Source organism: Cibotium barometz, chromosome 18 (assembly GCF_041138505.1).
Source record: "Cibotium barometz isolate CiBa-2024 chromosome 18, ASM4113850v1, whole genome shotgun sequence".
Lineage (NCBI taxonomy): Eukaryota > Viridiplantae > Streptophyta > Polypodiopsida > Cyatheales > Cibotiaceae > Cibotium > Cibotium barometz.
The window spans coordinates 7571536-7596963 of NC_141063.1; the positions used below are offsets into that span (position 1 = coordinate 7571536).

General features: G+C 44.7%; 1 protein-coding gene across 3 annotated transcripts in view; it reads right to left on the reverse strand.

Annotated features, from left to right (window-relative positions):
* The window catches only part of AT-HF (HIS HF), a 117583-nt gene extending 96996 nt beyond the window's left edge, over positions 1-20587 (reverse strand). For 2 of the 3 annotated variants that reach the window (XM_086812035.1, XM_086812033.1), the window contains exons 1-6: positions 20170-20587; positions 19996-20078; positions 15424-15518; positions 15195-15298; positions 14925-15094; positions 14689-14803 (exon numbers count right to left, since the gene is read on the reverse strand). In XM_086812035.1, the coding sequence (XP_086668161.1) occupies positions 14689-14803; positions 14925-15094; positions 15195-15298; positions 15424-15518; positions 19996-20078; positions 20170-20320 (718 nt within the window). In that variant the 5' untranslated portion in view covers positions 20321-20587. The remainder of the gene's footprint in view (positions 1-14688; positions 14804-14924; positions 15095-15194; positions 15299-15423; positions 15519-19995; positions 20079-20169) is intronic. The other variant, XM_086812034.1, reaches the window with a different exon arrangement.
* Between the last annotated feature and the right edge of the window lie 4841 nt (positions 20588-25428).

Consider the following 25428-nt stretch of genomic DNA (forward strand, 5'->3'; position numbering starts at 1 on the left):
GTTTTGATGTCCAATTGATGCACTTTCCATCCTTTATGTGCAGCCAATGCAATGACTGATCTTATTGTGGTCATTTTTCGTACATGTCAATAGTACCCATCAGACTTCCTTTTGACTTTGTACACCCACTTTTTTCCAATGACATGCTTGCCTTTAGGCAATTCCACAAGATCCCAAGTATTGTTCTTCATGATAGAAGAGATTTCAGCTTGCATAGCTTGCACCCAATGCTCATTCTCATGTGCTTCTTCATAAGAAGAAGGCTGTTCTAAATCAAAGAGACCACCCATGGCTAATGCAGACTCCCCACGATGTATATTCAATGCATGGCTCGAACTAGCCCTTGTTCTACCTGTGAGTGGAGCTGCAAGTTTGCTTTCTTGCAAAGTTTTCAGCAACCATCTTGGCACTAACTTGGCTGTGTCTATGGCTGTTTGCTCTTCCCTGACAAGATCTTCCACTTCTTCCATAGAAGGGGGCCGAATGGCTGGCTGTTCCACATGTTCTACATGAGGATTTTCTTGTGTAGGGGCTGGCTGATCTGAATCCCCCCTAATTGCAATGGGTAATAGTCCATCAAACATGTCCTGTATGCTTGTATCATTACTTTTATACAAGCTGTACATGGGCTGTTCTGAATTTTCAGAAAATATCACATCTTTACTGACAAAAATCCTTCGTGTTGTTGGATTATAGAGACGGTATCCTTTGCTCTCATTGCTGTAGCCCACAAAAATGCATTTCATTGCTTTGTCATCTAGCTTTGTTCGGAGTTGTTCTGGCACATGTGCATATGCCAAACACCCAAATGTACGCATATAATCCACTGTTGGCTTTCGGCTATACCAAGCCTCAAATGGTGTTATGGTTTTCAAAGCTTTTGTTGGACACCTATTCAACACATGAGTTGCACACATTATAGCTTCCATCCAAAAATTGTGAGGCAATTTTTGTGCTTTCACCATGCATCTTGCCATCTCCATGAGAGAGCTATTTTTTCTTTCAGCTACACCATTCTGCTGCGGTGTATAAGGCACATTACATTGGTGTTTGATGCCCTTTTGAAGCATATAATCCTTGAATGCATTTGACATGTATTCTCCACATAGTCACAAGGGACGGGGGACGGTGACGGTGACGGGGGACAGGGACGGGACGGGGGACGGCCATAAGTAGGGAACGGGGACGGGGGAGGGAACGGCACTCAAAAAATACTTTTTTTTTTAAATTTTTCTACTCTACACTTATTCTACTTTGGAAGTACATCAAAATGAGCACAAATTTACACTAAAATGGTAAGCTTTTGAGTCATATTAATAATTAAGTCGATACAAAATGAGTCATGACTCAAGAGTCAGGACTCAAGAGTCAGGACTAAGTCTTAAGGAGACAAAATACATGGACGGACTCAAATGAGTCAATGACAAGAAAGTGCTGAAGACTAGAGGCTAGAGGCTAGAGCTAAGTAGTAAGGCCCATGAATCATGATCCATGAATGATCATCCACGTGAAGTGCTCGCCTCATGGTCATGAGTAGCTTGTGCCAAAGAAGCATCAAGCTCATCCTCAGTCTCATCCTCACTGGCATGCTACTCCTTCACCTCATCCTCTTGTTGCTCTTCTTGTTGACTCATCTCCCACTCGGTGAAGGAATCTGCCTTCTTGGTCACGCTCTTTGCAAAGCATTCACAAGTTCGCGCTGACGAAGACAAGGTCATTGGCACGCTCTACCCCGAGTCGGTTCCTCTTCCTAGAGGCAATGTGGCTGTAGGTACTCCAAAGTTGCTCCAAGCAAGAGGAGCTGACGGCCTGGCTAAGTATGCGGATGGCAAGCTACTCCAGCTCCGGTCCATCTGAACCAAAGTCCTCCCACCATAGAGCAGCACCAACTTTGGAGCGGTCAACCTGTGCATCATGACAGCCATAGGAGCCATGAAATGACCTGTACATCGAAAGCTGGTCCCTGATCTTGCGCCTAACCGATGCATCAGGCACAAGACGATCCAAGATGATCCTCCATCCAGCGCTCACCTCCCGGTCGCTCTCCTACTTGTTGCCTTGGAATTTTGGGTCCACCACATAAGCTGCTGCATGCAATGGAGAGTAGTAGGAATTCCACCTTCCTAGACACAAGGCATGGATCTCCTCGTATCTGTCTTCGTCAGGCACGAAGTCTTTCAACTTCTCTATCATGCGATCCGTGGCCTCGTAGACCTTGCCTATGCATGGTTGCATAGCGTCTACAATCCTCAATAGGTGGACTATGGGCCTCACCATAGCATCTGTGGTCTTCACACGCTCCCACCAAGAGGCGTCATCCGCCCGTAGCCTACACTCTTGGCCAGTGTTTGTATGGGACTCTTGCATGGCGACAAACTCGTCGCTAAGGAAAAGCCCCCTCAAAGCACCGCTACAATCCTTCAACCGGCCCAACATGAGAAAGTTGTAGGCAAACCGGGTGTCGGAATATTTGAGGGGAGAGAGAGACAGGACCTCTTGTTGAACTCATGCCAAAGTCTCTGGTGGTTGAGGACAAAGGAGACGATGGTGTTGGCCTCCTCAATGAGCGGGCTGATCCATGGTAATGCCCCGATGTCCTTGAGGAGGTTGTTTAGGCAATGAGCCATACAAAAGGACACCATGACATGTCCATACATACCTTGGAGAATAGCTCCAGCCGCCCTATTGAAAGGCTCCCCATCCGTAACAAAGCCCACTACATGCTCGGGGCCAACGATCTCCATGGTGGTAGCCCACTCCGCCGCGCAAGCACATCCGCGCTCTTCCCAGTGCCGGATGCATCATGAGATGAGATGAAGTACATCTCTCCGCGGGAATATGCAGCCATGCCGTGAATACTCCTCTTGCGGGTGTCACTCCATCCATCCACAATGAGGGAGACTCCGTTCCTCTCCCATTGCCGCTTTGTGTTGTCGGCCGCTTGCTCTACAATGCGCTTCTCCTTGTCGAGCAATGTAGTGCGCAAGCTCTCGGATGAGGGGGGGCGTATAGGTTGAGCCATACTCCCCAATCTTCTTAACCATGACCTTGAAGTATTCTGACCTATTCAAGAAAGTAATTTACTAATGAGAAGGGGACTAGGATGATGAAAACATGAATGATGAATTGGCAATGATCGATTGCACTTACCTAGCCGCTTGAAAGGCAATGTGGCCGCTTGAAAGGCAATGATCGATTGCACTTACCTAGCCGCTTGAAAGGCAATGTGGTCGTGGAAGAAGAAGCGGGCCACCGCCATATCCACCTCCTCCTTCAACTTGGGGTTCCAATTCTCCCCAAGTGTAGATTGTCGCCGTGGGCCACGTAATGATTGAGAGGCCGTGGAGATGGAGGGTGCCGGTGTCGTGGATGGAGTAACATTCCGACTTGATGGTGAAGGTGATGGTGTGCATGATCCCGATCCACCACATGGTACTCTTGGATTTCCTTGGCATGCCTAGTTGTTAGGCTCTGTGTGTGAGCTATCTCCTTTTGTATCCGCTCCTTTGCTTGCTCCAGCCTTACATTCAAGTCAGCATTCTCATTTATTTTTTGTACAATGGTTTGACTCAAAACCAAGTTATTGCTCTCCAATGCGCTGTATCTTGTTTCCTGTTATTCTGCAGCCTGTAAACTCTTTATGATTACTTCTTTATGAGTTTCCTCTGCTGCCACCAAAGTATCTTTCACACTTTGTGTGTGTGCATTGGCCTCTTCTAACTCCTTCCATAGGCTGGCGTTCCTGTCGTGCAGCATGTGTGTTGTCAACAAATAGCAATGCCATACCTTTTGTTCCTGTTCCCAATAGAGGCTTGAGTTCCTCTCCCCATCGTCGCGGGATCCACGGCCACTCACGGTGTCCTTCTTGTCGCTTCAACCGCTTCGTAGACGCTAAGCTTGTCAAGAAGTTCCCGTCTCTTCTCGGGCGTGACATTCATGCAAAACCTCACCTCATGCCCACTCTCATGCAAGAGGTGGGCTCGCACTTTGTCGGCACCACCCGTTTGCCGGTACGGGCAAAGCTTGCATACCCATGGCCGAGACCCGCCTCCATGAACGGATGTGGTGTAGTTAACCTCCTCCCACCATGTCCATCCCGTTGTCCTTCTACGAGAAGCCCCGGCACGTGAGGAGGATGCCATGGTTGAAGATGGCTTGACTCTTGAGCCTTAAGGAATGAGAGAGAGAGAGAGAGAGAGAGAGAGAGAGAGAGAGCCTAGAGGCTTGGAAGTTGGAAGAGTCAAGACTCAAGAGGCTTGAGGGAGAGGTGAGAGCCTAGGCCCTAGAGCTTGGAACTTGGAAGTTGGAAGAGAGAAGATTCAAGAAGCTTGAGCCTTGAAAGCTTGAGAGAGTTGTGAACTTGTGTGTGCTTGTAGCCTTGTAGAGGCTTGTTCTTATATAGATAGGCAAGAGAGAAAGAGGAAAGCCTCAAGGGCAAGAGAGAGAGAGAGGGCCAAGCCTCAAAGAGCCAAGGCCCAACAGCCATAAACGGCTAGAAACGGGCAGGCAGGCGCAACAGCCAAAAACGGCAGCAACGGCAGGCACAACGGCTCTCTGCCGTCCCCGACCACCGTCCCCTGTGAGAAATGTCCAGCGGCGGGGGACGTCCGTCCGTCCCCGTCCCTACGCCGTCCCGTTTCGCCATCCCGGCGTTCCTAGCCTCCGTCCCCTCCGTCCCCTGTGACTATGATTCTCCACCTCTATCTGAGCGGAGTGTTTGGACTTTACATCCACGCATATTTTCAGCCATTGCTACAAAGTCTCGAAAGCATGCAAACACCTCTGCTTTCGCTTTCAAAGGGTAAACCCAAGCAAACCTGGAGTAGTCATCAATGAATGTGACGAAGTAAAGATGTCCCCCCTATGGATGGTGTTCGCATTAGACCACATACATCACTATGTATGAGCTGTAATTTACTTTCAGCTCTAACAGCTCCATCTTTGGGGAATGGTTTTCGTTGCATCTTTCCCAAAAAAACACCCCTCACATACATGTCTTGGTGGAGACTCAAGAGACGGCATATTATCAACCATATGATGCTTCTGCAAAAGCATCAAACTCCGAAAATTTACATGCCCAAAACGAGCACGCCATAGCTCTCCATCATGCATAGCAGGAGTGTGGGCAGCCACTGTATTTGCATCATAAGTACGCTTGTCATAGCTGTCCAGCTTATACAAGCCTTCCCCTTTAAGCTTTACATCAAGAGTGTGTTCCTTATTCTTATTAGTGAGAGAGATTTTCTTGTTGAAAGTATCTACTACCGCTTTAACCTTATGGCACCAAGGCATACCCAACAAAACATCACAACCCTCCAACGGCATAATGAAGAAATTATCCTCTCTGTCCGTGTAAGTCTGCACACACTGAGACGCAGTTTCCCTATGATCAGTGTTTACCTCAACCGAATGTCCGGGACAAGCCAAAGTAGCCTCATGCAACACACCCATCTCCTGTGATTTGATGCCCAACTTTGTTGCAAGCTCGAGGGTGATAAAGTTTGCACGAGCCCCAGGATCGAAAAAGATCAAGACCTCCTGATCTCGTAGTCTTCCCCATGCTCTGCATAACTCTAAAGATGCATCCCCTTGCTTCATCCCTATCAAGTCAGGTACTAGTCCAGCAGACGGTTTCTGTTTCTTTACTTTAGGCTCTTCCAGTGAATCATCTGCGTTTTTAGGTGCTCTCTTCGGACACCTATAGTACCGATGCCCTGCTTCTCCACAAGAGAAACATTTGTTACCAGCTATAAGCTCTTTCCTTTCTTCATCTGTCCTTTGAGGTAAGGGCTGAAATTTTCTCTTCTTGGATTGCCCCTTCTCTCGTGGTTCAGTGTTTTTGGTCTCTTTCAACTCCTTTGATGCTTTCTTGGAGAAGAGACGTTGATCCTTGAATCCTGACATCTGACCAGTAAGCATGGCATATCCAGTCTGAGCATTTTCTATCATCTATGTCATATTAATGACCTTTGTTTTGATGCAATAATCTCGAAGCTCCTTGGGTAATCCAAGGCAATAAGTCTCTATCTACTCAACCAGTGACACGAGCCTAAAGGATGTGACCGGTAGCAGAGCATCCCAAAATTTCTTGTTATATTCTTCCAGATTGTTACAATCTCTGGAATCTAGTCGATGCCAAGCTGTCATAACATCCACCTCAAAAGTCGGTGTCAACCATAAGGAAGAGAAGATTTGCTTGAACTCCACCCAAGTGCTAGGTGCTATTCCTTGATGAAGAAGTGTTGACCACCATTGAAGAGCGTTACCCTTTAGAAAAGAAGCTGCCTTTCGTACCTTAGATGCCTCTGTGAAGTTACCACCAAAAAATGCCGCATCAAACTATTGAATGAAGGTGAGAGCCTTCAAACGATCCTTTGCACCACTAAAAGTATCATACTTTACTACAGCACCACCCTCTGCCCATCATACCACTTCCCATACCAGGCATACCAAAAGCACTTACACCACCGCCACCATAAGTTCCATACATACCTCCTGGCATACCTCCATACATACCTCCATGCATACCTGGTTGCATACCATAGCTCCCAGTCATGCCCATGTTGGGTACACCCGTCATGGAATGAAAGATAGAGCCTCCGCCAAAGTAACCAAGATGAGAAGTATTGAAAGGGTTTCCATGGATAGGTGGGGGAAAAGAAGAAGAAGAATCGGGGTATGGCTGAAAATTTGGGTGGATGGGAGCCGAATGTTGAGGCTTAGCTTTCTTCTCAGACCCCTGCCTCCGTGGTTTGGAATCAGCTTTGAAGTTTCATGGAAAACGTGAGTCCTTCGCTAGTTCCATTAATTCCTCCATCAAACTCTGCATCTTTGGTTCATGGGTGGCATCATCATCTTCAAGTTCTGGCATATCGGAAGGTATTTCTTGCTTACTTTCCTCGTCTTCATCGAAGTAGTAGTCGTCCTCTTCCGAAGATAAATCCTTCCTCTCCGCACTAGTTCCAGCCATAGAATTAAATGTGTCGACCACACCTTCAGAAATCTAACAGGCGGTGAAACAAACACTCGCACACAAAACACTTCATCACCCATGGGAACCTGGAAACGTAAAACAAACAGGGGAGCTAGAGTGCTCCTGCAAATAGTACAAGGACACCGATTGGCCCCAAAACGCAGTGGTGCCCCTTGCGGTATTTCTTTACTTGAACAAAATTTGAGTACAAAGTACAACTTGTCGAATCCTATATCAATAGGATCCTTTATGGCTTTCAACCAGGACTTCCAAATAAGAACTCTCGTTATCACAACAAAGCATTCCATAGAGAAGGCACACCTGTATAACACCTCCCTGCTTGAAAAGATCTTCTCCATCTCTATCATGGATCCCACAACCCCTTCCCAAACAGCAGTAGGGCTGTACCAAACCATATGTCCTGACTCCTTCCTATAGTCACAGCTTGCATGTAACCTCCAGAAAACTAGAACCTGTCCACATGACTCCAAAGACATGCTTTCCACATGAAACCAAAGACCTGTATCTGATAAACCATAGACCTGTATCCCATAAACCATAGACCTATTTCCACGATACCAAAGTCCTGTTTCCTCTCGAAAAACCAATGTCTTGTTTCCATGACAGATAAACCCACAGATGCACCATCCAATCACGGTGCCAAAAACCAAGGTTGTTTTCCATAGCACCAAGCGAGAGAAAAATAGAGAACCTGTAAGCAAATCCCTGAACACATATAGGTTCATCACGAAGAGAAATCACACCATCTCTCCCATGAACATCGTCCTATGTATCCGTAGCTTGTTCTCCTGTGTTTGAGTCTCTCGTACTTCCATGGCACACAGAAGAGAAAAACACACCGGGCCCTTATGATGAAAGAGAGAGGGGTTATACAGTGGTTGGCAGCCTCTGTCCAGCAGCGCCTCCCCCCCCCCCCCCCCCCCCCCTGTTTCGCCTGCAATCTGCCCGCCTGGCTGCTTGTTGCTTGCTGCCCGTTGTTGGTTGTAGCCCAGCCGCCTGGTGCCCCTTTGCTGGCTGCAACCCATAGGCGCAGCCGCCTGCCTACCTGTACCACATGTACGCAGCAGCCTCACCACCTGTAGACCATGCGCAGCCGCCGCCTGTAGACCATGCAGCAGCAGCGGCCAGTTGTAGCCCTGGGTCACAGCACCCGAAAATCTCTGTAGACCACATGGCGACCGCCTCTCCAGGGGATGCCCGCCATACTCCATGCACCACCCTTCGCCTATTTAAAGAGGCGATTCGCTTTTCTCAAAAACGCCAAAAGCAAGATTAAAAACACATGCCTCCGATAATTAATAATATTTTTAAGCCTCAAAGGTTATTAAACCTTATAAACAATAAAATCCCTTTTTGTCCCCTTTCACACTTGGGCTGGCCACCATATATGGGTTTCCTTTTCATATCCAACTGATGCCTGTTCACACTATCCATCCCGTGCCCATGCCCGTGCCCACCTGCTTGTTGTCCAGAGGGAAAAACACAGGTTCGTAACATTACCCCCCTCTTGAAAAATAGCAAGCGTCCTCGATTGCACTCAATAACACAGTAAGCATCCAATGAAGAAAGATTCCCCATATGACCAAAGCAATGCCCCTCCAGTGCATCTGGGTGATGAAACAATCATCCTGGACAATAAGGCCATACTGTCACGTCAAAGTGACAAACAACTCTTGCTTATTCCTTGAGAACAAGCAGCAAAAGTCTAAAACCTTTGCTTTTGGCGTTTTTGAGAAAAAAACGCATCGCCTCTTTAAAAGGAGAAGGGTGGCGAGCTGAAGAGGAAGGTCACCGTGTGGGGGGGTGGCCGGATGGTTTACGCATGGGCGCTGTTGCACATGGTGCTGCTGCTGCTACCGTCGTTGGGCGCTGTTGCCGCCAGGTGCAACTGCTGCTGCGCATGGGGTTGCTATTGCTACTGTTGTTGTGCAACTACTGCTGCCGCCAAGTGCAACTACTGCTGCTTCTGCCACTGCCACGTGCTGCTCTGCTGCTGCTGCTTCTGCCGCCACGTGCTACTGTTGCTGCGTATGGACTACAGCCGGGTAGCAATGGGCAGCATGGTGTTGGGGATAAAGGCACAATGTGCTATCCCTTGTATAAGTGGTACTTATAATGCCATGTCATCACCTTATCTATTCTTTGTATAAAAGGCAATAAGGGAAGTCACACTCTAAGACTTTTGCTTCCCACAAAACTTGTGCTCTCTCTTTTGCTCATTCACCCTTCTCCCTCTCCCTCTTGCTTCCGCTCCTTGCTCCCATCAATTGGTATCAGAGCCTCCCTACCCACCAGCTCCTCCTCGTTCCCTAGCCTCCCCTCGCACTGTGTGACCTTTCCATCACGGGAAGTCACTTGTTCTTGCTGCCCACACAGTCCAGCCACTCTCCCTCGCTGCCCCCAGCTGTTTCGTGGAGTTTCATCGCGGGAATCACTTCTATTCTCATGCTCCTAGCTGGAGACACCTTTTGGGTGAGTGTACTTGCTGTTTTTCAGCATTTTTTGACTGTTTTTTGGGCTGTAGCAAGCGAAATACAGTGAGAAAGTGGTCAAGGACACTTTCCAGTTGGAGCTCTTGGTATTGCTACACCTCCTGCAGCAGGGCGACTGCATTTGCATCATTTTTCGTTAGATTTGGTGCAGTTTAAGCTGGGCGACATTTTTTCAGCCACACAGGAGCTGAATTTCGCCTGTCATTTTGGGGGTTTTCCTCTAGTTTTTTGCACTAAATCTGGTCGCCTACACCTGTAGAGGAATCCTGCCAAGTTTGGTTGGATTTTGCCTGCCCGTTGCGAAGTTCTTGCTGTTTTTCAGTTTCCAGCCACAGGGCAAGTTGCAGATCTGTGGATTTCGCACATTCTACTGCTGATTTGACATCATAAAAGTGGTTGCCTACTTGAAGGGACACTGTCTGCCAAGTTTGGTTGACTTCCGCCTTCGTGGTTTTGCACATTGCACAGTACACATGGGTGTTGGCTGAGTTTCTCATGTTGAGATTCTCTTGTATTTTGTGTATATGTTTTTATGTACACTTCTTCCTCTCTTTTTTGGGCACATTGCCTTTAAGTGGGAGATTGTTGGGGATAAAGGCACAATGTGCTATCCCTTGTATAAGTGGTACTTATAATGCCATGTCATCACCTTATCTGTTCTTTGTATAAAAGGCAATAAGGGAAGTCACACTCTAAGACTTTTGCTTCCCACAAAACTCGTGCTCTCTCTTTTGCTCATTCACCCTTCTCCCTCTCCCTCTTGCTTCCGCTCCTTGCTCCCATCACATGGGGCAGCCAAGCGGGCAACCAGCAAGGCAGGCGTCAGGCAGGAGTTTCTCTGCAACCAATCGAGCAGCCAGACAGGTGTCAGATGGGAGGCCCTCTACGCTAGGTGGCTGCATGTGTGGAAGCAGTCAGCGCGGGTCTCTCTCTCTCTCTCTTGAAGAAGGTGAGCTGAAGGAGGCACCAAGGGGCTAACAACCAAGGGGTCTCTCTCTCTCTCTCTCTCTCTCTCTCTCTCTCTCTCTCTCTCTCTCTCTTCGCCAGCAGGTTTTGTTTACGAGATTAGGATGCAGAGGATCAAGCTACATATGCACAGGATGAAGTTCTTGGAAGAGATGTGTGTTGCTCTTCGACTTGGATCTATGTGTATTCAAGGATTGCTTGACACGTCCTCTATCTTTCTCTCTCTAGGTTTTTGGCACCGTGATTGGATGGTGCATATGTGGATTTATCTGTCACATAGTTGTCACGGTCCGATAATACGATACCGTACGGGAATTTTTGGTACGATATGAAATTTTTGGATACCGTACGATAAAATACGGTTTTTATTTTTTACACTTACAACCTATGGAGCTTCAAGCTTGAATGTGAGGGAAGGTTGGGAAGGGAGGAGTCTACAGTGCTCGAGGAACCAGAACATGGATATGTGTCTCTCCCAATTGGATCTCTCGATTGTCTCCAAAAAAGAACCTGGATGGGTAATGCAATACCAAAGGTCTCCCAATGTAGCGTTTACGACTAAGGGACCGTCCTTGCACAAATACGAGCAATGCATCTAGGGTGATAGGTTTAGGGACTCCTCTCTAGATCAAAATAGCCATGTCCAAATCTTCTCCCTCGTACATAACTTGAGAATCTAACTGTCTAGCCTACCTATACCAGGGATCTCCAAGTGATGTAGCAAGATTCTCTCATCCTACCAATCAAGTGTACACTACCAGTCTACCTCGCCAGATTTTTTAGGTCTCTCAACAACCCCATATGGAATACTGAGTGGACACGAAAGTTGCGAAGTATTGCGAGCATTTGGGATCTTCGTTATGCAGCGTTTCTATATTTTTTTTAAGCATTTGGATTTTTTTTTTCAAAAAAAAAATTTGAAAAAAAAAAAAGAAAAAAAACCGTACCGTACGATATTGTACGGTATCGTGCCGTACGAACCGTACGATACGAATACCGGTACGAGAAACAACTATGATCTGTCATGGAAACAGTATGGGTGATGAAGTGTTTTGTGTGCGAGTGTTTGTTTCACTGCCCATCAGATTTCTGAAGGCCGGTTTCAGCCTCTGCATACACTGACGCAAGCCTTCGACACCGACCACCTCACGGAGTGCCTTTGCCTCACATCGACGCAAGCCTTCGTCCCTCACCGTGCTGCAGCTCCGACATCATCTTTGCTTCTACACCGGTCTTCTTCACAGAGTCTCCTCACATTAGAGGTCACTCACCATTATATGTAGGACTCATTCACCCATTTCATGCTATGTTGTTTTGCTCTGATCTCTTGTACATCTCATCCTTTTGCCCTCACATGGTATCAGAGCTATCGTGAGCAAAAGGATTGAAGACCTCGAGAGCAGGTAACATGGATCGTCTACCCACATTCCCGGAGGACCAATTTTTCTCACCAAAAGTTGATTCTCCAAACTCCGATATGGACCACAGGGAATGGGACTTCTTACTCGGAGGAGAGCCCCATTCAGGATCTTTCATTGGGAGACGATCAACTCATGTACATCTACTCACCTTCATCACCTTTGCCATCACAATCTCCCCCTCTGACTTTATCAGACTTTGCTACCAGAGGGGGATACATTCCTTCTGCCATGTTGTTAGTGTGGGACCCTAGCATGCTGGGCTAACCAGCAGCCCCCCTTACTATATATAGATTAGCTTGACCATTCAGCATTTTGTACCACATCATTGCACACATCCGGTACCACATCATCATCTGATGCTGTTGCTACTGCTGCAGGCGCCTTCACTACATCTGCTTCATCATCTTCATCATCTGGTGTGCGTTTTACACCAGTACATCACTGGGACAGCAGCCCTCTCTGCTACATATCATCTCAGCATATCATCAGCGTTTACATCAACATATAATCAGCGTTTTACCTCAGCTTATGGGATAGCAGCCCTCTCTGCTACAGAGAACACACCAGCGTTTTTACCTCAGCTCATGGGACAGTAGCCCTCTCCACTACAGTCCAGCACATCAGCGTTTTATCTTCAGTTCACACCTTGGGACAGCAGCCCACTCTCTGCTACAGTACAGCATCTCAACGTTTTATCATCAGTACATATCTTAGGACAGCAGCCCACTCTCAGCTACAGTACATTGTTTTTCTTCCACAGTTTACCTTGGGACAGCAGCGAGTACATTGTTTTTCTTCCACAGTTTACCTTGGGACAGCAGCCCTCTCTACTCACCATCTCACATCATCAGGATGGCAGTCCTCTCTGCTTCTCTCTACCACTCAGGTATTGCAGCACCCTTGTCACCAGAGCTTGCACCACTTGCACCACTCGGGACGGCAACCCTCTCTGCTTATCTCCTCACCACCACTCAGGTATTGCAACACCCTCGTCACCAGAGCCTGCACCACCACTCGGGACGGCAGCCCTCTCTGCTCCTCATAACCCCTCAAGTACCGTAGCACCCTTGTCACTAGAGTCTCCATCACTTCACCTTCCGCTGCCCACCACCACCTCGAAGTGCCTCTGCATACACTGACGCAAGCCTTCGACACCAACCACCTCACAAAGTGCCTTTGCCTCACATCGACACGAGCCTTCGTCACCAACCGTGCTAGCTCCGACATCGTCTTTGCTTCTGCACCAGTCTTCTTCACAAAGTCTCCTCACATCAGAGGAACTATTGTACATATTTTCACTCACCATTATATATAGACTCACTCACCCATTTCATGCTATGTTGTTTTGCTCTAATCTCTCGTACATCTCGTCCTTTTGCCCTCACACTGTACGGTCTGTTGTATGACCAGCTTGGAGGAGGTTAGAAGAGAGAAAGAGAACATTAGCTGCTGCGGGCCTGTGTGCATCCCCAAGAGCAGCCCCTTCCTCATGCGTTTAATGATTCAGCCCCACCCCTCCCCTATTGAGTCGACCAGCTCTAAATATAATGGTCCATGCTTTTCCTTTTTGCCAAAAGTGGCCTTGGTTCCTAAAAATATACCCTTTTTGGCTTTCTTTAACCAATGCTTCTATAAATGATAGAACTTGGCCCTCAGCCATAGGCACCCTCTTTTATCCATGAATTCATGCCCAAATAAAAATATGTCCGGCCAACTTTAATGACGTCTAAACACATTGACTCGTAAACCTTATGAGTCACATAAATGATTAAAATCCCATGATGCCCATGCTTTGTGACCATCTTTCAGACCTATCAATGCCAATGAATGCTTCAGCTTACTCCTACTGCTGTGCAAAAACCCCCATTCTCACCTTGGTTCCGTTCTGTGTGGGCTCCCCCAGAACACTGATCAAAGCTGGTGAAGGGACCAAATGGTGACACGATCTCTATCCAATGCGTTCAAATGGAAATTGTAGGTGATTGTCTGCAAGAAGGCATCAATAGCCAGCCGTGCTGCGCCAAACTCAGCCAAGACTATCTCATGTGGTGTAGAGGGCTTACTCCTGATCATGCGTGAAAACATTATCATCTCCACTCTCTCTATCCTCCCGCCATCCTGCTGTCCCAAATCACCTCCCCAAAATGGAGCCCCATACATCATAGCTGGCCTCACCAATGTGTCAAACAACCAACTCTTCGTGCTAGGTTCCTACAAGCATTGTCTCTTCAAACAGGCCAATGCAGCTATCCTCAAGCTAGGCGGGCTTCTGCAGCCAAGACCATGGTGAAGATAGGACTCGTGAAGGTAATCCGTAGATAGACAATGAACATATGAAGTAGCTATCTCCACGTCCTCATGTTTAAATGAGAAATGAGTGTTTGGCAGCCACGTCTTGGGATTCGGGAGAAAATGGAAGGTGCATGAGGAGATATTTAAAAATGTAGGTCAGTTGACCTATACATGAACTAAAATGGGGGGTGCAGAGGGGAAATGCCAATAGTTGTTGAGAAAACTGCCAAAACAACAAGGACACGGTCAATATGGCAATTTTGAAGATGGCAAACTGCTGAAACATAGCCAAAATGCCTTTCCGGCCAAGGAAGCCCCTGAAGCAGACGTTTCAGCCTGGCAGCCCGAGTTTCGGCAGTTTCCCCCAACTTTGTAAGTTAAAAGCAGCAACACAATAATGCCCTGCATTGATGGTTGACACAATGAACACTACAAGAAATACTAGGTGTCTCCTGTAACCTAATGTACTGAAAATCAAGAAGATCTTTGAGTTTTCTAGTAACACGCAATGTTTTGCCATTACCTCCGCTTTTCTCAGGGTGGAATTGGACTGCATGAACGTTTCCTTTCTTCACAGCAGCAATGAACTCCCCATCATAGTTGCAAGTGGCAAGCAACCAGTCTTTGTTGGCTGTGGACTGATCTTATTTGAGGTGATAAAAAAACAGTATATAAGTGAGTATAACATTCAAGCTAACATGCAAGCTTCTTGAATCTTGACACAACACATTCTATAAAAAACAGTGGGACTGAGCTTACAGGCATGGCTCGGTAAGAATGCACAAAATACACATGCTGTCCGTTGATGCCCTTCAAAAGATTAGAGGCCTTCTTTACATTCAGTCGATTCCAGCCAATGTGAGGCACTTTGAGCCCTTGAGAGGAATCAAAACGTCCAACAACTCCAGAAATGAGGCCAAGACCTTTCACTGCAAAACACCAAGAAGCCAAATTTTGCATATGGGCAGCAAGTTTTACGTGCAGAACTGCACCATATAACCAAAAACACCATATAGGAAATGTTATTACCATTCCCTTTCTCCTCACTGCATTCGAACAGAAGTTGCATACCGAGACAGATACCCAAAAATGGCCTATCTTGCCTTATATAGTCACACAAAGCTTCAGCCCACCTGCCAGCAGACACTTTATTGGACCAAAAAAAGTAAAAACTAAAAAAACAGAGAGCTCAGATCATCATTCCTGTCATAGCTTTCATGATGCAGCCTGCCATTGCATTTTTTTAGAGAGAGTATACCCTTGCTTAGTTAGAGAATCCATAGCAGCACCAAATGCCCCTACACCTGGAAATATCAAGCGTTCTGCTCTCATAATATCCTCAGGTTGCTTTACCTGGACAAAAAATAAAAATAACAACAGCAGCAATAATAAGCAATTCAAGCAAGCTCTTTCCTGCAACAGCATTTAGGGGATGCTCTCCAGTTCTCTTTGTACAAATTGCATACTCTCTCTCTCTCTCTCTCTCTCTCTCTCTCATGCAGAGAATGCACCACGGAAGCGGTAGAGGATGAAGCCCATTATATGTTTAGCTGTCCCGCTTACTACGAGATACGGGGGAGATTATACTGCCTTTTCCGAGAGGGATTCGGGGCCTGGGCATGTACTTGATGGAGCTCAGACAACACAGATATGTAGTGTTGAGGCAGCATGTTCAGGGACAGACCCAGCCCCGACAAGACACCTCCAAGACAGCCATCACAAATTTCTTCGTGCTACACACATCCACATCAGAGTCCACCACCCATACCAGTGCCTCTGCTCCGACTTCAGGCCCAGCCCCAACATGACACCTCCCAGAGAACCATCACAAATTTCTTTGTGATACACATTCACATTAAAGTCCACCAAACATATCAACGCCTTTGCTCTAACTTCAGAGCTCACCACCCATACCCGCACTCCGCCTCCACGCCCCAAAGGAGTTGTTAGCTTGAGATTCCGATCCATCTACGAGCCAGATGCCCCTGACCCAGAGCATTAGGACCCTCGCCATACAGAGACAAGGAGGTTCTCCGTGACATGACATCCTCCCATCACAGGGGCCAGATGTAAGGTTTCCGCAGACCACGTCCAAGGATTATCTGACCTAGAACCACAACCCTAACGTGGTTTCATAGACCCGACATCGTCATACGCATCGCATGACCACGGTGGACTATGACTAGCAATTCACCACCCAACCGTAGGTTCTCCGCCGACATGACATGCTCCCATCACAATGGCCCGATGTAAGGTTTCCACAAACCACCACCATAAATATTGATAAATGCTACCGACTCTCACACAATGTTGCCGACTAATGTTCTACTCCTGCCGACCTGGTATATGTGTGCTGACTCCTGAACTGTTGCGGACCTGATGCTTTGTGATGAAGATTCCTTGAATGCACCTAATACTGTTGCCTAATGAGGTATATGATCAAGGATTAGACATGGCAATACCTTGTGCCCGTGACAACTTTTAGGGCAAGCATAAAACTCCCCATCAACTTCTACGTATGTCCCATGTCCTCAAAGAGCCTGATGCAGCATACATTTCAGCCCCCCAATTGGGGTCCACGCAATCTCACTAACAGAGTTCCTTAAGAACAATGGTTATAACATATTCACCACTAACATGTCCATGGGTTAAACCCCATTCAACTAGTGAAAAATACGCATGACTCCCAAGTACTATAATCAAAATAACCCCATGGAACTGCATCCATCCTGGAGTATCAAACGGTCCAACCGTCAACTCGTCTAGACATTGAGTCTAATACCAAGAAGTTCCAAACTTCTAATCTCTCATGTCCAATTTTGATGCATCAATTTTATTTGGCCATCACAAGAGAGTGTGTGAGGAATCACCCTATGGGTAACACGCCATGCTCAGACAACCATGAAAGTTCCTTATCTTCACAGACCAACACTGCCCCTCACAGTTACCATTGGTTAAGTATGCCAAATCACAGAGTGTCCCAGACAAGAAACCTGCGAAGCCTCAGGAGATCCTACATGAGAATACACTTTGGCATCCCATACCACCATAGCACATCCCACATAAAACCTCCATTAGTGTCACCATTTGTGTCGCATGCGGAAGCTCTCGGAGTCTACTTTCAGCCCTAAACACCATCCTGGAACATGCTTAATGCAAAATGCATACAAAAGAGAAGAGAGAAGAGAGAAGAGAGAGAGATAACTGAGTATTCAGTATATTCTATAGTACAAAAAGGTGTACAAGTCTTGGCTAGCCCATGGCTGCCATCAAAAGGTAGCAATACCTAATCTAGTTCTAATCTATGACTCAGCCCATGAAAGAACTGAATGATTTACCCAATGAGCTATTGATGCCTTATATAGGCTCTGGACCACCTCCTGGACTGGCCAACCTGTTGTCGGCTAGGTCCATGGACAATAAATCCAAAAAGGCCGCCAATGAAAGCATCTTTTCCATGCATTGGCCAACAGCCTCCTAACTCCTCCAGTAAGGTGTTCCCTACTCATACAAGCTGCACCAGCTCCTAAATATGGTCCAAAACAGGTCCTAATTTGGTTCTTTATCTTGTTGCCCTTCAAGGATTAGTCCTAGGAATTAGCATGCACATGTCTTGCGCATGACATCCCCCTCTGTTAAACTTGATGAGGGGATTCCAACTTCTATTCTTGGATGACTCTCATCATCCCATTGTCTGTCCCAAAGTCCCACACCTATCGTCCTTCCCTTCGTGGTAACCTTTTCACTAAATAGTAAAAACCTACCCGGTCTCCAAATCTGCTAAAGATCCATGCATCTGTTCCATCATGTCTCCTCTCCCTTCATGCACTCTCCTTGAACACTTTCTCTAGTCTTCTTTTCCTGACTATTGAGTCTAGCACTCTCACTCCACACCTTGGAAGATCATCCTCCCTTGGAACCGTTGCCTAAAAGCCTTTCTAGGCATGCCCCAACTGGCACCCGACTCACAAGACTGTCATTCCCCTTGGGTGTTGTGGAACACCGCCAACCAACCTCCTGGGAACTTCTTCCGTGTCTTGTTTTCCTTTCCTTGGACTGTGCACCTTCATCTGGGACTGAATCAGCATTTAGCCTTGCTGAGCCTGATGCTCTGATACCAATGTCACATGCGAAAGCTCTCAAAGTCTTCTTTCAGCCCTAAACACCATCTTGGAACATGCTTGATGCAAAACGCATACAGAAGATAGAGAGAAGGAGAGAGATAGCTCAGTATTCCATATATTCTATAGTACAAAAAGGTGTACAAGCCTTGGCTGGCCCATGGCTAGCATCAAAAGGTAGCAATACCTAATCTAGTTCTAATCTATGACTCAACCCATTTTTTGGGTGACCAAAACTCACTTATATATTATGCCCAGCCTTGTGTTCACACTCACTGATGTCCCAAGTGGACAAAGCTCACTCCACCGCCCAGACCTTATCCCCTTTATTCAAAGAGAGCAACCAGCCATGTGTCAATCCTAGCTTAGACCCCAACTTACTTTCCCTCTCTGCCTGAAGTTAGCACCTCCTTCAAGAAGCTCTATGGTTGTATTTTCTGCACTTTTCTCCTTCCTTACACCATATCTATGCTTGTTAGATCGTTTTCCAAGCTTCCCACAGTGTTTCCAAGCCATATTCACTCTCGTACACACTCCCAATGGCTGAAATTGTCATGTGCATGACATGTACATGCGGATCCTTGAGCTAATCCCTAACAGGCAGCAGAATAAACAAAAATTTAGAGCATGAGCCAAGCTCAATTGTGTGCAGGTGAACCCCAGAAAAAAAGGCTAGAAGGCTATCAACTTTAACTACTGTAGCTGGCCGACACATGTACTGGACAACAGGTCGGGTGGTTTTCTTCTCCTCTTGCACGTTGTGAGCCTATAAAAGGCTAAGCCAAGAGCATTGCTAGGTATTCAGTCCTATAGGAGCTAAGTCGGTAGACTAGGACTCCTAGAAGTCAACAATCCTTTTCAAGGGCACATTATGAAAATACCGAATCTCAGCTCTCTTTCTCTCTCTCTTCTCTCCACCTTCTCTATGCCTGTTGCATCTACATGTTCCTGGAGGGTGTCAAAGCTAAAAGAAGACTCCTCGAGCTTTCGGATGTGACATTGGTATCAGAGCAGTAGGCTCGGCAAGGCTAAACAATGATTCAGTCCTAGATGAAGGTGCATAGTCCAAGGAGAGTAACACATGACATGGATGAAGTTCCCACGAGGTTGGTTGGTGGTGTTCCACAAGACCCAAGAGGAATGGCAAGCAACGGTTCCAAGGGAGGATGATCCTCCAAGGGGTGAAGTGAGAGTGCCAAAGTCAATACTCAAGAAAAGAAGACCAAAGAAAGTGTTCAAGGATAGGGCAAGAAGGCAAGGAGACAAGGTGGAATAGATGCGTGATCAGGGATTAGACATGGCATTGCCTTGCATGGACACTATGTACACATCATTTTGGTCTCATAGACCCTTTGGGTCTTTTGAAGACGTTAATAAACTCTCTCTCTCTCTCTCTCTCTCTCTCTCTCTCTCTCTCTCTCTCTCACACACACACACACAAGCACACACAACCGTGGAAACAATGGAGGCTCCCAAAGTGACTCCCATTCTAATCAAACAAGGACAAGCTTTTAAATATGATTACATCAAACCAACGTCTCAACCTCCCTCCAGTGGTATGCACTTTGAAAACCCATCTATTTAATCAAATAAGATTATACATTAAGTTCAAATAAGATGGAATAATGGCCTCAGTTCAATCAACTGGGGCAAATCTTCCACAGAAAAAAAGGCTTTCAATAAAAGAGCAAGGAAACAAAAAAACTAACATCGTGGATGTGATAGCCCTGAAGCTGAATTGCGTTTCGTATGCTGCAAACGTTCCCAGCCCCGTAGTCCAGCAAAGTCACAACTGCATCCAATTAACGCAAATACAAAATGGTTAAAAACTGGGTTTAAGAGCCCAAATAATTCATAAGCTTGATATATAAGGGGCTGCATACCTCTCCCTTCTCCTGGAGTATTGCTTTGATTTGCAGACATAGTTATGGAAAGGCTACTACGCTTGGCTAATTGAGGCATGTGGAGGAGATGCTGGTGATCATTGGTGGCGAGACTAAAGAAATTATTAGCAGGCAGGGGCCGCAGATCCATTGTGATTCTAGAGGTCCTCTCACGCTACCAAATCACGGCACTTACACACTAATCTCCCGTGCAGGCCCCGAGGGTTAGACTAAGACTCAGTGATCAGGGTAAAATATAAGACACCTGGATAAATGTTTTTCTATATAACCTATAAACTTTAGAAACTTTACACATGGTGCCGTGTATAGATTGTGTGCTTATGGTGCCGTGTATAGATTGTGTGCTTGTCATCTACACATGGTGCCATACTAAAGCTAGGCTAGAGATTGTGAAAATGTTGAAATTTGAGCCTTAAAACGTTATTATAGGCACAATTTTAATTAGACTATGGAGAAAAAGCTTGTGTTGGCACATAAAGGAGTAATACATAGATTAAGGTTGTCCTCATGTAGAGGATGGGGGATTGAGAGCAGCAGGCCAGGCAGGCTTCCGACGAGCCTTCTCGACCATCGACCACATTTTTACATTGAGGTGCCTGATTGATCAGGCCAAGGCACGGAGGCAACGACTCTATTGTTGCTTTGTGGATTTTCGCAAGGCATTTGATACTGTGCCCGGAGAGCGCTGAAATTTCTATGTTATATGGTATTTCTGTAGAAACTTTGAAATTTTGAAATTTTCTATGTTATATGGTATTTATGTAGTGTATTTTTTACTAGAACTCACTAAAAACTAGAAAATTTTAGGTAATTTTTTAAAAAAGTTTTTAGTGAAATAGTCCGACAATATCAAAAACTCCTCTAAAATTAGCCAGCCCCTAATTTTTTCCTTTGGAGTAGTTTACACAAAACGAGGACTCTCTCTCTCATGTTATTATTAGTGGCATCTTCTAAGCTCATGGAAGTTTGAGAATGTTATTAGTGGTGGCGTCTTCTCTGCCCATGGAAGTTTGAGAATGTTATTAGTGGTGGTGCCCCTTCCGAAAATGGACGGCGAGTTGCCTTCCCAATCAAATTCATGTGATTCTTTGTAGGGCCTACTTATTACATGTGATTCTTTGTAGGACCTTCTTATTACATGTGTGTGTTCACTATCAATTAGCTAAAGAGACTAATTATAGTTTGCTCATGCCCTAGGTCGAAGATGAAGTGCATGCTATCTGTGTGGAGCCAACCTTAGGGTGTTTAGATTATATTGTAATCTATCCTATAAAGAAGACGAATCAATGGCCTAAAAAATGACATGGACATTGGATCCTATAAAGAAGAGAAATCAATGGCCTTTAAAAAAACGCAAACATGGGATATGCCGTATTAAAAACCTTGCTCCTCAAATAGGAGCCAACCTTAGGGTGTTTAGACTATACTGGAATCCATCCTATAAATAAGAGGAATCAATGGCCTTAAAAAAGTCATGGACATAGGATATTCCCTATTGAAACCCTTACTCCTCAAATGGACACATGGTGATCCATAACAACCTAAAGGGTGGAACAAAAATTGAAACCTCTCTCTCTCTCTCTCTCTCTCTCTCTCTCTCTCTCTCTTTGTTTGGCAATTCCACAAAATCCTCCCACCACTTGCTTGAATAAGCTCACCACATATTACATGGACAAATCACCCTACTAAAAGGGATAAAGCCTATAAACTTGAAGCCTGCATGAAATCTTAGAGAATCAGCCCACTATCCAAGGCTCAATCTACCAATGTAAATGTCACTAAGATGAGAGAAGAGATGAAATAAGACTTACAAGTGACAGAAAGTTGCATCAAAATAGCAATCAAGGAGGATTTGCAAGAATAATTTAAATCTAAAATCATAGCCAAAACTGAGGAGCTTAAAGGCTCTTAATATATGGGTGTGGTTTACCTAAAGGATGGTAGAAAGATGGAGACAAGAAGGGATATTTCGATGAGAAATTAGCTAGAGCCTTTGTGGATGAATAGGATTCAATATTTGCCCAGTCTTTATGATAAGGCAATCATGCAATAATTACTATCTTACCAAATCCAATAAGATTGAGGTCCTTAAATATTGTCATACCAAAATCGATAAGATCATGGTTCTCAAATAGTTAAACAAAGTTAAGGCACAAAGGTATGAATTGCAAAGGAGTTGACCCCATCTATTGTGAGGGTAGAGCTCTTATTGAGGATTTTTGCCAAACCAAAAAGAAATCGATAAGATTGAGTTTAAAGAAATCAATAAAATTCATATATTTGTGCCTTGAGTTAAAAAAACTTAAGTCACAAATGTATGAATCGACCCCATCTATTGTGATGGTGGAGCCCTTATTGAGGATTTTTGCCAAACCAAAAAGAAATCAATAAGATTAATGTTCTCAAACCAAACCATTTATCGTAGCAAAATCAATAAGATCGATGTTCTCAAATTTTTAAACAACTTAATCATTTATTGTACCAAAATCAATAAGATTGAGGTTCTCAAATAGTTAAAATAAATTAATCATTTATCGTACCAAAATCAATTGAATTGAGGTTCTGAAATAGATAAACAAACTTAAAGGCACAAAGATATGAATTACACTCCATCTATTGTGAGTGTAGAGCCCTTATTGAGGTTTTTGGCCAAACCAATCCAGAATGTAAATGAAATTTTATCTTTCTTAGTTAAGGTGAATGTATCTTATTCTTAGCATCATAGCTCTACTAGTTGACTAGTAGGATTGCTCCTTTCTTTTGATGTTTTCTTTTATTGGACCATAAAATTTGGGTCAAGGCCTTTCTGGTCTTCATGTTGTGTATTTGGTCTTAAAGGTAATTTTGGCCTTTTCACTGACCATAAATATAATTTTATTTCCTCTCTCTCTCTCTCTCTCTCTCTCTCTCTTACACACATATATAAAGGAGAGAGATTTGGTGACCAACAAATAAAGCTATAATTTGATATGTTATATACTTTTTTAACATAGTTGGAGGTTTGTAAGAAAATGCAAAGTATGGCATATCACAATTCATACTAACAAAAAATCAAGACCTTTCAAAAGATTAGTGCAAAGTTTGTATAAGATATTAGAAGAAGAAAACTCAATTTCTTCTTTATAGCTTACAATGTATTGTTTCTTCTTTTGCTATGAGTGTGATATCCCCACCACAATGTTGATCCATGATCATAATCATTCACACATCGATATGCAGAGGACACACAAGGGAAAGCAATAGTTGGTGGACTCCTCACTTCCCAATAGTAAGCTCGCTTTTTTAAGGCACCCCTAAGCTAGGAGAGATAGAGGTATGCACCACCTTAGCATGAGGCCTTTAGATCCACAAAACCACTTCACAATCATACCAATGCATCCTAGCAATGTGACACCCCATTGGCCCATGGATGTAACATACTTTCCCCCTTAATAGCTCATCTCCAAAGGAGTAAAGTTTATTGGATGAATCCCTCCAGATTCATCCACAACTCATTCAAGATCATGAGTCCATAGTTTAACCACTTCAAATGTTTCCTTTCATATTTGAGGAGTTTGTTTGATAAGATAACAACAGTGTTGTGAACTCGACTATGAAACCATCCTTTGCATTTCTTTGCCATACCACAAATTCTACAAAGTACAAGGTCAAAATTTGGCTTTTCTCTTACACAAGTTCCTTGTTGAGCCATCTTTGACTTCTCTATATGAGCCTTATAAGTTCCCTATCTTGATTATAGTGTACGCCAACTTGTAGTTTTACAAGAGTCTCTACACCTAAAGTGTCCCAAACATAAACAAGATTTTTTAATTAAGAAATCCATGAGTCCAATTACCCAAGTTAGTGTCTAAAAATTAGAGTTTAGGCATTAACCAAGTCAATGTCTAAAAATTAGAGTCTAGACATTACCCAAGCTAGAGTCTAAACACTAGAGTCTAAACACCTAAAGTATCCTAAATATAAACAAGATCTTTAATTGAGAAATCCTTGAGTCTAATTATCCAAGCTAGTGTCTAGGCATTGGAGTCTCGCATTTAAGTCTACATTTGTATGTCCTCAAGGCATTACTATTACACACAATTCTCTATGTGTCCTATGACTTTGAGCCAACTACCATTTCCTTGAAAAGAGGAATTTAAAGATCTCAAGGCTTGCCATTTGATCCTATTCAAGTCAAGTGCTTACGTTATCCTTATTAAATCATGTATCATTGGTCTTGCCTTCGAGGCGCAAAATGCAACTCCCCAATGTGGGTGTGCTAGCTTGTCTGTCATGTCCTCACTCAATTGTCACACTAAAATTGTCCTTTACAAGAAGGGTAAAGGAATAGCTCTCTATACCTAAACGGAGCCAACAAGACATAACCTTCACTCGCGAGGTGGTTTGCTCTCACAAAAGGGGATAGGGAAGAAGCTAATGAAAGAGCGAAACCTAAGAGCTCACAAATATTCTATTCCAAGGAAATAGAATACTTCTTAGTGTCAAAATGACTTTTAAACAAGTGACTACCGTTCACACTAGACCGACCAAAACTTAAAAATGGTCCAGCCACTATCCAAAGGGAATGAATGTTTGCTTAGTGTTAAAATGACTTATATATAAGTGACTAGCTTTTGCACTAGACCCGCCAAAACTTAAAAATGGTATGGCCACTATAACTAGTATTAAGCAAGTATGTACACAAAGTTCTAGACATCTCCTAGTTGACATTAAGCTCAAGGTAAGGCCGCTTTATATGCTCTAACAAAGATAGGTGTCTGTTCGTCAGTAAGGTAGCAAAGTGCCTTATGTTAGGATGGGAAGGCAAAACCATGTTAACGGATCAATGTGGTAATAGTCCAACCACTATTACAAGTATTAAGCAAATATGTACACTAAGTTCTAGACTTCCCCTATTTGACAACATAAGCTCAAGGTGAGGCCACTTTATATGTTCTAGTGTTGTCTTACAAAAGATAGAAGGTGTCTAGTGGGTAAGATAGCAAAGCACCTTAAGAAGTATGGGCAGGCAAAACTATGTTAACTAGAGCAAACTAGTTAACATACCTCCCTTCCTAATGGTTACCATGTCCTTGCATCACCTAGGTTGGTGGTGAAGAAGCTACTGTTGAGTCGAAGAGGTGTCAATATGCTGTGAAGTTGTGTGTGAAATTAAGTGGTAGATTTGAGACCAATTCATAGCCACATGCATGGCATATTGGTGATAAGCTTTGGGTAGACATGCTGGTAGTAGCTAGC